This window comes from Danaus plexippus, assembly GCF_018135715.1.
Source record: "Danaus plexippus chromosome 22 unlocalized genomic scaffold, MEX_DaPlex mxdp_33, whole genome shotgun sequence".
Lineage (NCBI taxonomy): Eukaryota > Metazoa > Arthropoda > Insecta > Lepidoptera > Nymphalidae > Danaus > Danaus plexippus.
This window is the reverse complement of record NW_026869856.1, coordinates 129,446-146,116: the sequence shown is the minus strand read 5'-3', so window position 1 is coordinate 146,116 and position 16,671 is coordinate 129,446. Positions and strand designations below refer to the sequence as shown.

The window sequence follows — 16,671 nt, the reverse complement described above, 5'->3', positions numbered from 1 at the left end:
GATACCCATATTGATGGGATTCAAAAAAACTAAGTTGTCCGCCATCTTGTAGCGGCGGCCATCTTGGATTCACAATAATATTGAATATGGATAATTGTATTGTCACCAGACTCAAAGGCGTATACCAAATTTCAGATCAATCGGTTAACGGGAAGAGGGTTAAATTTCAATTACTAAATTTGACCCAAACAAACACAGGGGGTGAGCTAAATAAAACCGTTTAATAAAAATCACTTCTTATAAATCGTAAAGTCGAGACTCAATTTTCTGTGTTAAGTCAAAATCCAGTATTTAAATGAAAGAAAACAATTTTTCATATTAACATTCTTTCGACCTTACATCATTTCTGCTAAAACAAAATAAAAACTTTTCTCAAACATAAAGTTAATCATTCACATTGAAAACTATTGATATTTGTAATTTGACGAAATTTGTTATTGTTATATTTTCGTCTGATGTCTCCGACTCCTGCACTCATGACTTTTATTTAAAGAAATCCCGCCTTCGATGTAAATCGCCGGATTCATGACATTATCAATAAGCTACTTGCTCATTTACAAATTTACAAGGCCTCGTTGCTTACAAACCAGACTGGTATAAGCATCTGAACTCAGAGGTAAAACCAGCCCCTCAGGAACTGAATCAAGTCGACTGTTACTGGAACTTAACGTAGCGTGTTAATATGCTAACAATTATTTATTGAAACTACGCTTTTATTCTCATACATTTACTAAGCAGTTCCTTAGTAAGTTATATATGAACAAAACTTATGTTCCTAGCGAATTATGATAAGCAAAGTCTCTAGACCGTCATTTACTATTTAATAATAAAGCCCATATAACGTATATATACAGATATCTGTGTCCGTTTACATAAGTGAAATAGACAATTCCTAACAGTGACACTACTTTTTACTACCCGAACAAGTCAAGAGACTGCCATTCTTCCCTCAAACTAAAATATTTGTAGCTCTCTTGACTACTTGTACACAATAATTAGTAACCATTGGAACTTTTTATGTCCTTTTACTTGTCTTAGCACGGGCATAATAACCTTACTTAAGATCGATACTGTATAATGTTATAAAAAGCTTACTTAGACCACTTCTTCTAAGTCTCCTAATTTTAGTATAGTATAATTCCTGGCAACCGTTTTTATATTTAGGGTGTTGTTGTTATTTGTTGAGTTAAAAAATATGAAATTATGTCCACTCAAAGAACGAGTTAGAAGAAGAACTTAATCAAGAGAATTGAATGATCTGTGTCGCTTAATGTGATGTCTATTATCCTTAAGTTTCTGTTATCTATATAAAATAACGAGGTTAGCGGCGAAATCCGTATCGCCTATAATTCTATAAGTATCGGGTTACAGATAAGATAAATAAAATTTATAGATTTTTCTCTAAATTTCTATAAAATTATACAGTTGATTTATATATCAGCAAACTTTACTTATTTTCTGATGGTCAAAACATATATAATAAGAGATAATTAGTGTGTACAGTAAACGTATACGTATCTGCTAGCTTATACCGACGGCTCATTCTCAGGTACAAGGTGCTACGGGTAAATAAAGGTTGTACTCGCTTTAATTATAGTCTGAGGTCTGATCTTAGCGTATGTTGCAGAAAGTATTGTAAACAATTTCAATTGAATACCGACACTAAAAATCACAAAACTTCTTATGATTTTAGCATTATTCTGCAATTATTTAGACAATTAGATGATGATGAATGATTTAATTTTAATTAAAAGCTTTCATTGGAAAAATTACAAGATAATTTTAATGAAACAGTATTAAAAGTTTCCAGAGATGATATTTTTATAGAATAGATCTCTCGATATTTTTTCTCACTCCACCGAGTCATCGCCTAACTTTAACGCAATAATTCGTATGTAAGATCCTCTTGAGCAGTAACATATCCAAAACGTGAGGGCGGTTCCCTTGTCCTTTACTAGCCGATGAATTAAAAAAAACAAATAGATAAAAAAAACATTTACCAGAACGAATAACAAACTTATGATAACGTATTCACACGCTGTGTGTTATGTTAATCAATCATCCAATTATATTGTTCATTAAATTCTTATCGAAATTTGTGAAAAAAATTAAGAACTATTTTATTATCTTTAAATATTCACATCGTGTGGAGTCCGCCAGACATGTCGATATCGAAACGTGGGGCAATATAATAAAAAAAAATATATAAATATATATGTATATATTTAGTTCTTAAAATCAGTTTCTTATACTTTAATAAAATGTCAGTGTCTGTGCAATTCACAAAAATGAATAGGAATTTATTAAGAAATATTTCAAACTACCGTCCAGTTTATGTCCTGAAGAAGAGCTACTCACAGAACGTTGAGGATATTTTCAAATTTTACAGCGAAGAAAGAAATGACTTTAGACAAAAGTATCGTGTGTTAGACGAAAAAGATTATAAAAGATTTCTCAGCAAGAGAGCCTTAAAGAGGCAGCCGGGATTAACGAGACAGATGAGTGAGTGGAAAAGTTATATTCTTTTACTATAAAATTATATATTTTTTAATATTTTTATTATGTAACTATAACATATAACAACTTATATATAATGAATACATGAAGAGTCAAACAGAGATTCATTTATTATAGTTTACATTTACGACTGCAATCACTTTTTATCCCGTCTTTTCTCTTTAAATATAATGATGTTAATTTTGATGATTTTTTTTATATGATAAGATTTTTGTACGACGCAGCTGATTGTTGTTTTAAAAATTATTAACGCGAAGAAAAATATACATTAATACGATTACTTAGTTCGTAATAAACTTTTATTTGATAAATAAATAAGTAGATATATAGAGCTATAGAGTTTCCCACATTTAAAATTGCAACGTTTTAAATTTCCAAGAAACAATTTTCCTTTAAAAAAATTCTATCTTGTAGGCTACCTATGACATTTTGTATGGAATTATTTTATAGTGCAAACATATGAAATTTATGCATCGATCGTCCTCGTGTTAAAAAAAGCTCTGTTTACGGAATATATTTATCTATTTATTAAAATTAATGGTTTTGTTTATTTCTTTTGGAATTTTGTTGAAAAAAATGTTAATAAAATAAATGCATAATATGCACAAATAAATAAATAAGTTTATTCACATTGGGAGCAGACTTTGTAATATTTTTTGTTAGAGATGTCTTAGTTTGTTATATGTTTGAAGTATAGTAACTTCATAATATTATCTCTCATTATAATATGTAGTCACTTTTTGAATATGAAAAAAGTGATTTTTAGATTAGATTTTTTGAAAAGTAAAGAGTGTTTTTCATGATTTTAATTATCGAGTGATAGCATTCATAGATATTAAAGATTAAAAGTGTCATAATTTTATCGCACTTTACTTTCATACATTGTTTGTTATCTTAGTTCTATAGACGTAAAAGGTATTTCTTATAAATGATAAGTCCTAATCATTTTCAAAATGTTAGACTTCATAGAAAAACTCAGTGAAAATGTTATCTATAGTGTTCTTTTCCTTTTCAAATGCAAGATTCACAGTTTTGTGTCGGAGGCAATGAAACGTAATGTAAAAATCGTCATAAAAGATAGAGACTTAGAAGTAAGGGATTCGGAAACAACCGAAAAGGTAACTTGTACACATTTAAAAGAAAAAATTTATGACGAATATTTAACAGACCACATGGATACTAATAAACCAAAAGGAAATGACAAGAACAATAAATTACATCGGTTTATACGAGTATGTACGAAATATGAAAGAAATGAAAAAATATGTAAAGAAAATCTTTCCCATTTCAATGAACTTCAAAATGCTATTCCTAATAAAAAACGAGAAAAATGCTTCATTGACTTTGAAACAGATCAAGTTTGTAATAAATCTGTAATGGAAGTACGGAAGAGAGAAGATAATGATAAAAACTGTTACCAGAATCAAAACGCCTCTATTGAAGAAGACCGACATTGGAAAACGATCGCAGAAAATCAAATTCTTGATGATTATAAAGGTAAAAGCGATAATCTTGCCGATGTTTATAAAAATCAACGAAACGTCAAAACAAATCAAGGTCAAATATCAATTATACAAAATACTGATTTGGGACTAGACATACAAATAAACGAATCAGAAAAACAAACACTGGACGATGGGTTAAAAAATGAAAAGACGTTTGACGAACAAGACAATCCCTGGGAGATGGAAGGAGATAGACAACAAGAGGATATGGAAGAGCAAAGACTGTTTGACGAGCGAGAACACGAAAGGTGGTTGAATGAGCAAGAGGATCTAAGAGAGATTGAGGAACCACGACTCTTGGATGAAATAGAAGAGCAAGGACACGAAAGGTGGTTGGATGAACAAGAGGATCTAAGAGAAATTCAGGAGCAACGGCTCTTGGATGAAATAGAAGAGCAACGACTGCTTGACGAGCAAGAACACGAAAGGTGGTTGAATGAACAAGAAGATCTCAGAGAGATTGAGGAGCAACGGCTCTTGGATGAAATAGAAGAGCAACGACTGCTTGACGAGCAAGACCACGAAAGGTGGTTGGATGAACAAGAGGCTCTTAGAGAGATTGAGGAGCAACGGCTCTTGGATGAAATAGAAGAGCAACGACTGCTTGACGAGCAAGACCACGAAAGGATGAACAAGAGGCTCTTAGAGAGATTGAACGGCTCTTGGATGAAATAGAAGAGCAACGACTGCTTGATGAGCAAGACCACGAAAGGTGGTTGGATAAGAGAGATTGAGGAGCAACGGCTCTTGGATGAAATAGAAGAGCAACGACTGCTTGACGAGCAAGACCACGAAAGGTGGTTGGATGAACAAGAGGCTCTTAGAGAGATTGAGGAGCAACGGCTCTTGGATGAAATAGAAGAGCAACGACTGCTTGACGAGCAAGACCACGAAAGGTGGTTGGATGAAGAAGAGAGACTCTTGAAGAGACGACTGCTTGATGAGAGACCACGAGATGATTGAGGAGCAACGGCTCTTGGATGAAATAGAAGAGCAACGACTGCTTGACGAGCAAGACCACGAAAGGTGGTTGGATGAACAAGAGGCTCTTAGAGAGATTGAGGAGCAACGGCTCTTGGATGAAATAGAAGAGCAACGACTGCTTGACGAGCAAGACCACGAAAGGTGGTTGGATGAACAAGAGGCTCTTAGAGAGATTGAGGAGCAACGGCTCTTGGATGAAATAGAAGAGCAACGACTGCTTGATGAGCAAGACCACGAAAGGTGGTTGGATGAACAAGAGGATTTAAGAGAGATTGAGGAGCAACGGCTCTTGGATGAAATAGAAGAGCAACGACTGCTTGACGAGCAAGACCACGAAAGGTGGTTGGATGAACAAGAGGCTCTTAGAGAGATTGAGGAGCAACGGCTCTTGGATGAAATAGAAGAGCAACGACTGCTTGACGAGCAAGACCACGAAAGGTGGTTGGATGAACAAGAGGCTCTTAGAGAGATTGAGGAGCAACGGCTCTTGGATGAAATAGAAGAGCAACGACTGCTTGACGAGCAAGACCACGAAAGGTGGTTGGATGAACAAGAGTATCTAAGAGAGATTGAGGAGCAACGGCTCTTGGATGAAATAGAAGAGCAACGACTGCTTGACGAGCAAGACCACGAAAGGTGGTTGGATGAACAAGAGGATCTAAGAGAGATTGAGGAGCAACGGCTCTTGGATGAAATAGAAGAGCAACGACTGCTTGACGAGCAAGAACACGAAAGGTGGTTGGATGAACAAGAGGAACTAAGAGAGATTGAGGAGCAACGACTCTTGGATGAAATAGAAGAGCAACGACTGCTGGACGAGCAAGAACACGAAAGGTGGTTGGATGAACAAGAGGCTCTTAGAGAGATTGAGGAGCAACGGCTCTTGGATGAAATAGAAGAGCAACGACTGCTTGACGAGCAAGACCACGAAAGGTGGTTGGATGAACAAGAGGCTCTTAGAGAGATTGAGGAGCAACGGCTCTTGGATGAAATAGAAGAGCAACGACTGCTGGACGAGCAAGAACACGAAAGGTGGTTGGATGAACAAGAGGCTCTTAGAGAGATTGAGGAGCAACGGCTCTTGGATGAAATAGAAGAGCAACGACTGCTTGACGAGCAAGACCACGAAAGGTGGTTGGATGAACAAGAGGCTCTTAGAGAGATTGAGGAGCAACGGCTCTTGGATGAAATAGAAGAGCAACGACTGCTTGACGAGCAAGAACACGAAAGGTGGTTGGATGAACAAGAGGAACTAAGAGAGATTGAGGAGCAACGACTCTTGGATGAAATAGAAGAGCAACGACTGCTGGACGAGCAAGAACACGAAAGGTGGTTGGATGAACAAGAGGCTCTTAGAGAGATTGAGGAGCAACGGCTCTTGGATGAAATAGAAGAGCAACGACTGCTTGACGAGCAAGACCACGAAAGGTGGTTGGATGAACAAGAGGCTCTTAGAGAGATTGAGGAGCAACGGCTCTTGGATGAAATAGAAGAGCAACGACTGCTTGACGAGCAAGAACACGAAAGGTGGGTGGATGAACAAGAGGATCTTAGAAAGATGAAGGAACAACAATATTTAGATGATACAGGAAAGCAGAATCTACTTAAGCAACACGTAGATGAGAACCAACAGTTAATAATTTCATTCGGATTATCTCCTATAAAAGGAGGTAATGCCAATGTAATTGATATGGAATTGAGTCAATCCTCTAGAAAACAAGCACTTACAAGAGATCAAATTTATAATTTTCAAACAACATCAGTATCTGTCATTGAACTCAACTTACAAGTGGAATATCTTAAATTGATCCAAGAAGATCAAGAATGGTGTGAAGAAACTCGTAACAGAATTTTCTGTAGTGATAATGAATCAATAATTTTAGAGGAAAAATATGGACAAAATTTGCTTAAAAATTCAAAGTCTTTCGATTGCAATAATTGTTTCGTACCTGTATAATATGTACAACAACTCCTCTATTTCTTCGTACAGCGAGCTTTTTTTTGTTATAAATTCTAAACCTATTTTGTGTTTCTGTGTGTAATGAACAGAAACTATCTTTGTAAGTATACTTAATGACCAATAAATCTTTGACTCCGTAATATACTCTTTTTTTTATTTGTACCAATAAAAAAATCTTAATTATTTTATAATTACTTCTGATCAATCCCACTCTTAATAATATTTTCGTAGACATTGAATTATTCTTATCAAAACAGAGCGTCATTACAAAAGTTTTTAGTTTTTTAATTTGTTTAAATAAAATATTATATTAAGCAAGAGATAAACTCATTACGTTAACCGTTATTGATAAATAAACAATTTCTTGACCTTGTTGTGTCAATCCTCTCCAATACAATGTTTTCAATACGAAACTCGTAGTTTGGATAATGTATAAATTATAAAAGTTATTTAATGACTTTTCTATTATTATCAGTAATATTACTCTAGATTTTTTATTTCATTTACTTATTACAGAAGCTTTTAAAAACATTAAAATAATATCAATTTATACACGCTCTATGGATTTTCTTGTAGCTACACTGGCTTACAAAGTTGGCAAAGACATGATCTCACTGGCCGAGGGTATGCCGAATGAAGCAATCTTTCCGTTCACAAAACTGGAACTGACCACTAGAAGTGGAGGGAAAATTATTCTGGAAGAAGCGGAATTAGCACCGGCCTTACAATACGTGCCTTCTCAGGGGTGAATTAGTTTGGAATTACTTTATATGGATATACTAGTTACAAATTATAGACTAGTTTTATTAACTTATAATATTATACACATAAGATTACCAAAAATATCATAGTACTAAATTAAGTTTAAATTGTATTATTTATTGCTTATTTTTACCAAAGTATTGTTTCTCGTCCATCTCACCTTAGTTTTAATGTAAACGTATCCATAATCATTGCCAGTATATTGTCTCCAGCCTCCCGGCGCTACTCAACGAGTTGAGAGAGTTTCAACGAGTTCTTCATCGTCCGTCTTCTCCTTATGATGTTTTGGTCACTAACGGTGGACAGCACGGTATATATCAGTGTGTAGAGTTGTTGGTGGACCCTGGAGACGTGGTCATCACCACAGAATATTCGTACACTGGAGCTTTTAGTGCTGTGAGTATCTTCACATTGATGATGTGTTCACTTCAAGTTCTCTAAGTTGTTAATATTTTATAATTTCATAAATTTAAATATTTTTTAACAATTAAGACAAATTATTATTTATGGAAGTAATTAAAACTATTTGTTATAGTTGCGACCCTATGAACCTGAAATAATTGCTATACGTGAAGATGAGCAGGGTCTGAATGCGGAGATCTTGGACTCCATATTACACGAGAGAGACACTCGGGGACAGAAAATGCCCAAAGTTATGTATCTGATTCCGACCGGGAACAATCCTACTGGAACAGTTGTTTCGGAGGAGCGGAGAAGACAGATATACGAGCTGGCCTGCAAATACGACTTCCTTATTCTTGAGGATGATCCTTACATGTTTCTAAATTATACTAACGTTAGTATTTTATCATGTGTTTAACCCGAAAAGTAAAAATATATTTTGAGAGTATTTATTTATCATCCAAGTTACCTTATTGTTGCGGGTAATTTTTAATAATAGATATTGTTTTACTTAATCAAACTAATTCCTTTCTAAACTGCCATGGAGGTCATCATTGTAACTATATCTTATGGACCTTATCTATGTTCACAGACCGTGATCCCGTCTTTCCTGTCGCTGGATGCTTGTGGTCGTGTGTTACGACTAGATTCTTTCTCCAAGGTGGTGAGTTCTGGTCTCCGAGCTGGATGGGTGACGGCTCCAGCAGCCCTCATACACTACCTCGAGCTACACGCACAGGCCGAACTATTGCACTCTTGCACCTTAGCCCAGGTCGGTGAAACATTCACATACATACATACAGTACTATGGTATTTATAAATGCATATTGTTTTAATGTCTACATATTTTCAGTCATGTCGTTATATATATTTACAATAAATTGTAATAAAGACATTATGCGACAATGTCTTCGTCCGCGTCACCTTATGTTATAACTAATAGCGTGAGCTACATCTCTATAAAGTTTCTCAAAATCCGTTTCGTAGTTATTATTTCAAACATCGACAAACATCCATTCATGAAAACATAAAGTTGATGATCTCAGTATAAGTGAACTGGCTCCTTAATACATGAATCCGTATTATACATGAAAGAATGCTATTATAATTTGGTAATTCTATATTATGTCTTATACTTTATCAGATTATTGAACCAGGGATCTGTTGATAACGAATATAGGCGTGTCATATAAACATTTTTTTAATAACAATTACGCAACAATCGGATTGAAAAATAACTTTAATGTTAATGTTCAGTGTTCTGTTATAAACACATATTAAATTATTTTATTATTTAATATAGCAACTTTTATTTGAATTTTTTGGATAATTTCTTTCTAACCCTTAAAACTATAAACTTATACCAGTCCTTAGCGTATATACTGGTTTGTAATGTTTAACGTTTCAGTTTTAAGTAATGTTTGATAATATTAAGGCCTTTTAACTATCGTTTCCTCATTCACCCACTCACTTATCATAGTGTTTAGTCACAAACTTCCTTATACTGATTTTTAAATATTTTGTGAATAAAATTATAACTCTTAATGAAACTAATATTTTCTGATTCCTACGAGTGTTTTATTATTTCTAAAATTACAGACGACATCTCGTCTGCTAGTGATCCTGCGAAGTAAGCCGAAAATATTAGTTACATTTAAATGAATACTTGCGAAAGTCTTAGATCTTATTAAAACTATAAATCTTTTGCTATAAGGTTAAGAAATTAAATTTTGAAAGTAAGTAAGTAAGTAAAGTATTATTTGTAAATATTAATTAAAACTATTTAACGAAGCAAATTTTTTGTATAAACATTTATCAGTCCCTGACCGTAGCCGCGACAATTTATCAGTTATTATTTTTAAGAAGGTCATTGTTCTGATAAAGATTCAACTTATTATCGCACCATTTGCGATAAACTTAATTCGAAAACTGTCAAAATTAATTATGTATCTCAATATCAATTTAAACCATTTAAATTAAACAATGGTTTTCGCATGTACCTACTGCGGGCATTTTATACTATTAGTAACGTTTCGTTTCCTTTACAATAACCATAATCACGGCCATACTAATTGTAAGTGGAAGCAGCTATCAGTCAGCGTTAGTATTTGTCAGTTATTTCTCGTTCTGCTCTCGAGGCACGTAGAACGTACTCAATGTAAGTTCTAACTGTGTGTCGAGGTCCTGCTATGTGGTCACGGACACGGGAATTTTATTTTTATGAGCGGGTTCACGGAATGAGATAGATTCCAGCCTTCTTCTCTTTTGAAATTGGGATATTTTTTTATTTCAAAAGCTTTGCGGATTAAATTCGGTATGTACCTGTCTTCACGAGCAAAGATCTGTGGTCTATCAAACCGAATGTAGTGGCCTGGTTTGTCCATTGTGTGTTCACACACTGCTGATTTCAACGTGCGGCTACTGTTAAAATCTGACACATGTTCTTTAAACCTTATACCGACGCTCCTCTTTGTCTGTCCAATGTATGACAAGCCCCAGTCAAAACCAAGTTCTCCTCCTCCGCAGGAAATCAAGGACTCCTCAGGAAACCTAAGGTTTTCGGTGTAGTCGTTTAAATGAAACCAAGTGACAGTTTTATCTCACTCGCCCGTGATAAAGGTTGCTGAAAGGAAGGTGAAACTTATGGAAAATGTAGAAATAACACAATAATTAACGCCTAACCATCCGAAAACATAGTTTTATACAAATGGTACTTTTAATTGGTCTCAAGAATTGGCTCACTTTCGTGTGTGGTTTGTACATAGTCTTGACCGAAACCTTCTTCAAGATGTTGGCTATTCTGTCAGTAACTCCCTTCATATGTGGTAATATCGTAGGTTGTCGCTCAACCGTGGATAGCTTCAGATGGTTCGGCATTCTATTCTAAATAAATCGTTTTCTAACTTCAAAACTTATTTGTTTTCGAGCAGTTGTCAGCTAACATGGCGAAAAGTGGAATAAACACACATCATTCAATAATCAATATAAATATTGATTTGACTGACTTTATGAATACATGAGAAAATTATATACATTATGTATATATATAATTTTAATTTCTTGTTTATGATATTTCTTCTTCACCTTTCATATTGTTTCACTAACCGTCTCCGGACATGTTCATGGCGATAATCTATACAAAATGTATGACGATGTTAGTCTTTCTTCGCCAACTAGACGGTATTTTTCTATATATGCATTATTTATACCACGGAACCAATGCCTCATTAACCTTCAGGTTATGTCACTGTTATTCCAACTCCTCCGTTGTTGTGAACGACCTTCTCTAGTTCCTATAGAGCTAGTTATCACCTGATGACGTTATATCGTATTTTTTTTTCATTTGATAACACGTACTTATCTTCAGTCTACTTTACGGAATATTATTTTATCAATCTAACTATCATTAGTTACATGATTCACTCATTCGTTAAAACATCAATATAACTCCCATGAGGATTCGGATATTTTTAGACACAGACAATTATTAGAACATGAATTTTGTTTCCACTTGTGTTATGTTGAACTAGATTTTATTGTAGATCGTGTTAGGACTCTTTAAAGTAAGATATAAAAATTGTAATCAAGAAGTTTGAGTCAGTTGCAAGCGGTTTTAGAAATTAAATTATTTGTTCTGTGACGAAAAAGTAAAAAGTTTATTAGTTTCGTTAAATAATAAATGTTAATTTCTCATTTCAGACGATCCTTCATCGCCTGTTGTTGAACCGCAGCGCGCTTGCGTCACATCTTCACTCAACTCGTCATTTCTATGAACAACGTCGGAACGCCCTCACCAGCGCCATGAGGGAGGTGACCGGCCTGGAGTGGACTGAACCGAGTGCTGGTCTGTTCCACTGGGTGAAGGTTCCAGGCATCGAGGACGTCTATAATATGGTGAGTGGATCATATATGTAGATTATTGATGTAGCAGGTTTGATCTCAAAAAAAGGTACAAAATATTTTTTTTTTAAATTATTATACCGTTATCTTAATTCATCATTTGTGTAAATTAAAAAAAGGTTTCTTTTAGGTTTTCCAGACAGCTTTCAACCGTGGCCTTATGTTAGTTCCCGGGCAGGCTTTCCTCTTCGACAGTAGCGCCCCCTGTCCTCACGTAAGACTAGCCTTTAGTAAGATTCAAATGAAGGACATTGACGCATCAGTGCGCCTCCTAGCGGACATCACTGAAGAAGAACGGAAACTTATGGTACAAAAACAACCACAAAGATTGGCTACTGAACGATAGATGGCGCTGTAAACTCTTTTACTTATTTAGCAGTGCTATAATTGTAAATTTGGAGACGAAGATGAAATTAATATAACAAATATATTTTTTGATATATCTGAATACTTATTCGAAGAATACATATTTTTTCAAGATATTTCAATTCGCCGCTAAGTGCTGCCATAGGCTTAAATGATGTCAAGCTTAACTTAGTAACTAGAACAAGATTATAAAATGTTACGTTTCTATGTAATTTTAAATAGTCAGACTATTAGTATACAGAAATTACTATTACTATTATTATACAGAAATATTCGGCTCTAATATTTATGTTACTATACAAAATAATGTTATTTATTATTAATTATATAAATAAAACGTATTTTTAAGAACATATTATACTAGATATAAAGTTTTTAAGAGAAGAAAATTATGATTTTCTGTACAAATTACTTCAATTGATTCGCATAATATAGTTTAAGTGACACAATTTTTAATCGCAACGTTCGTGTCTGTTTCTGGAACGATTATTACTTTAACTAACATTAATTTTAAACTTCTTTATATTTCATTAAAATAGCTTTTTATGTCAGTTTTAGTTTATTACCTGCCAGCAGTTCCTGGGAAGTGTTCAATGTTCACTGCCAACAGAACTATAGTAATAACGAGTTTTCTATATCATTTCATGTTTAGGTTATACTCATTTACAACGTTGTCATTCTTCAACAATCTACGATACCTTTTCTCATCGATTTTAAATATATTTTTTTTACAAATGTTAAAGTTTTCTTAATTTTGGGAACCAGAGCGTTAGTCATCGCAGAAAATAAACTAAGAAAATTAATTTGAAAGGATATAAGTTTTATTTATTTACAATATAACGTTATATATGTTGAATGTTTTACTATTATACAGTTTGTTCAACGATAGATATTATAAAAAGCTGGCAAGGCGACTCACAGTTTGAAAAAGTTTGCCGCTCTCATCTCGTTTGTAAGATGTTAAATAGTTAGATATTCTCATTGTTTGTCCGAAAATCCTAGTTTCGTTTGAATGTGTACCTACTCGCTAATATCCTACACATCATTGAACCATAATTACTAGATGTCTTTAACCTCTCTCTTATTTATGCACGGAGTGAGACGATTCCTTGTTTAGAATGTATGAGAAAGATTCTCCTTCAAGTGATATAAACGATCTTCCAGTCGTAACACTACAAAGCGTATCGTGTACAACATAGAATAAATATTAAATTAATCAACTAATATATGTATTTTACTCTCGCACGTTATTTTCTGTTAAATCCTAAACTAAACATTAAACATTAATTTCCAAATGATAATCTCGTCTCCCCGCCTCGCCAGCTCCTCGCTGATTGACTTCCGCCAGAGCTTCATTTGCGTTATTGTATTTCTATTTCCTCGCAGCCATATATTATGCACTTTTATTTTTATTATATAATACGCTTTCGAACTACAACGTAATGTAAGTTTAAATAACATTTTGTATGTCTATATATCCGCTGCGGCTGACTTGTTGAACGTGTCACCAAATACGAACATCCATCGAGATTGACGAGTCAAAAGCGATAGAAGGATGTCATCGAAAAACGACTGACTACTGTGCCGTTTGATTCTCTTCACCTCAATATAGAATAGAAACAGATCGGACTGTATGTAGAGAAATATCGACATTTAAATATACTTTACCCTCTCACAGTATGGAAGTGCTCCTTCAAGGATGTCATTAAATTATTAGTTGGTTATACAGTATCTCAGTGCATTTGTATCTCCTTCTAAGGAGTTCATTGTGAATCGCTAAGCCAAGGACCGTTTTTCTTAATTTTAACATTCCGCTCATTATCCAATACTTTATAGTTCTCTGTGCGTTCATTACTCTACGTGTACTTTCTCATTATTAGCGCAAAGAGTTGTTTTATTCCATCGTCGGCGAGTTAGCACACAATTTCCCATTTAGCTCAGCTCATCAACGCTCTCGAGCTAAAACAAACTGTATTCACAACAAATAAGTTTCACAATACTTTGAATGCAATTACACTTTAAATCAGCACGTCTTCAGAACTTCATCATGAGCAGTTTTGTGCTCTATATGATGGAACTAAAGTATATTTTTAATTGATATTGTCGTGTGTAGGAATGGAAGGTTTTTAAGCGAGCAATCGCTCAGAATTAAGGAAATAAGCGAGCTTAATTGGCAAGCGATTATTCGTAAGCGATTTCGAGAATGTTTCGTTGGAATTAGTTTTGTTTCGGAGATTGCAATGTTTGAAACGAAATTGCACTTTAGTATTCTTTGAGTTCAGTTCTCAGTTTATGTTTGGGGACTAACAGACTAACTCGTTTATTAACGTCTAATTTTGGACAACTCGTTAGAAAGCGAGAACTTGATTCCCGAATTATTATAACTCTTAGTATATAGTTAACAATACTTTATAACCTCTCGGCCCTGACTCTGACCTCCAGAACTCTTCTATTCAATACTCTGTCCCTCCTCAATATTTCATCACTTCATCCATCTACGTCTTCCTTTTGTTGCTACCTGCACATCTCTATACTCTTCTTATTCTTCTTCTAATCTCTTCTATCTACACACAATATGCTCGAGATTTACATGACGTATTCGTTCAACAATTTCTCATTACGTCCTCAGTCAGAACAGCCAGTAGAAGTGAATTTTTTGTAGTTTTGATATAACTTTTCGATCTGCAATATATTCTTTTCACCTTCATTCAATGTTTAAATTTTTTGGACTTATTAAGTCACAAAAACATAATAAAAATTTGCTCTCAAACACTCAAGACCATTTTCTTTTCTGAAGTACCTCAGTAGGTGTATGAATGTGTGTGTATGTTTTTTATTCAATGCTCTCCTAGTCTTGAAGGTGACACTCGAGGCGTAAAGTATCACAGTGTTTGCTAATCTTCAGATCGCTTCATCTCAACGTTTACAAAACACTTCTTAAGATTTTGCGCAAACCTTAGCGGAAAAAATCGCTTTGTGTCAAATCTAACACCTCTTAATGATGGAGATACAATTGAACGACAACTTCACTAGCGAAATGTCAATGGATTTTGGACTCTAAACTGCTAATAATACATCTCAATATTAACAAAGACAACCGAAAATAAAAAAAAACTATGTTGATGTTGAGGTTCTATACAAATATAGTTTTTAACACTGAAAAAATTGTTTAATGAGCTTCTGGTATAGTACCGAGCAACCTTATTACAACCAAGTAAGAGTTGATTTCGTTTAACATTAATAATAGGAGCGCAACAATAAGTCGGTCTGCGGCTTCATGTTCTCGGTTGTGCAAAGGATTTAGATGACAAATAAATTAAGAAACTGATATATTTGTATGAACTCAAACGAGCGGCGCTTCAAAGTATTGTGTAACACACGTCGAGCTCCTATTGTGACGTGCTCTGTAACATTATTAACATTTTGCGGCTCCTCGGTACAGATTAGTTACGTCTCAGAATCCGGCATCTCTACTGAGAGTTATACTCGAAGGGAAATAAACGAATACGAATATTGTTTCTGTTTCATTGAAGCGATTAAATATTTAATAACATCGACTGGGGAAGTTTATCAGAAGTCTAATTGAAGACTAAATGTAATCGAGAGCGAGAAAGCCGAGTGACGACTGGAAATGGAAAACTTAATGACCTTAACGACACTCGTTCATTGTGTGATGAGGAGAGAGAGACGGCCGGGAGAAGAGACGGCGGGGGAGACCAGAGACCCAGGTTGGGCTATTGAATACACGACTCATGACAATAAGTTTGTATAAAAAATATTAAAGAACAATATAAGGCACGTGCTTGTTATAAAATAATTAATGGAAATCAATCATATTCTACTTCTCCGCCACGTCCTATGTTTTGGTTCACAAGAAGGTTTAGGAAGCTGAATGCATTTTCTTTATTATTTCCTGAGATGCAAACTTCGTCTCGTCGACTTATAACAAATGAAGTCTCATTTCACATGTTACATATTTTTTACGACTTGGGTCTAAAGAGCGGAATGATTCGAATACATTTCAATATGTTACTGAGGGACTTACAACAATAATAAATAATATTATCAGCGACTATGAGACGCATTAAACGTTATTATGAGCAGGCTTACCGTAATGCGTTATAATCTCTTAAACCTAACCTAACCTCCTGCTGTTTAATTCAAGAGAGATTATAGTATGAGCACACAAACATAGCGAGCGATAATGACTCTTGACACGTAGTCCTTGAGTCGGAAATAGCTTCCACAGCTCTATGTGTTAATTGTGCGGTTGTG

General features: G+C 34.6%; 2 protein-coding genes across 2 annotated transcripts; both read left to right on the top strand.

Moving 5' to 3' along the window:
* The first annotated feature begins 2,180 nt into the window (after positions 1 to 2,180).
* Positions 2,181 to 13,638, top strand: LOC116773658 (kynurenine/alpha-aminoadipate aminotransferase, mitochondrial-like). Its single transcript, XM_032666156.2, has 7 exons — positions 2,181 to 2,502; positions 7,543 to 7,711; positions 7,941 to 8,124; positions 8,264 to 8,524; positions 8,723 to 8,902; positions 11,830 to 12,024; positions 12,161 to 13,638. Exons 1-7 carry the CDS (start codon positions 2,262 to 2,264, stop codon positions 12,374 to 12,376), a joined length of 1,446 nt encoding a protein of 481 aa, XP_032522047.2. The 5' UTR covers positions 2,181 to 2,261; the 3' UTR covers positions 12,377 to 13,638.
* On the top strand, positions 4,716 to 7,097 carry LOC116773657 (trichohyalin-like). The gene is made up of 2 exons (XM_061528875.1): positions 4,716 to 4,918; positions 4,968 to 7,097. Exons 1-2 carry the CDS (start codon positions 4,716 to 4,718, stop codon positions 6,961 to 6,963), a joined length of 2,199 nt encoding a protein of 732 aa, XP_061384859.1. The 3' UTR covers positions 6,964 to 7,097.
* Positions 13,639 to 16,671: the final 3,033 nt, after the last annotated feature.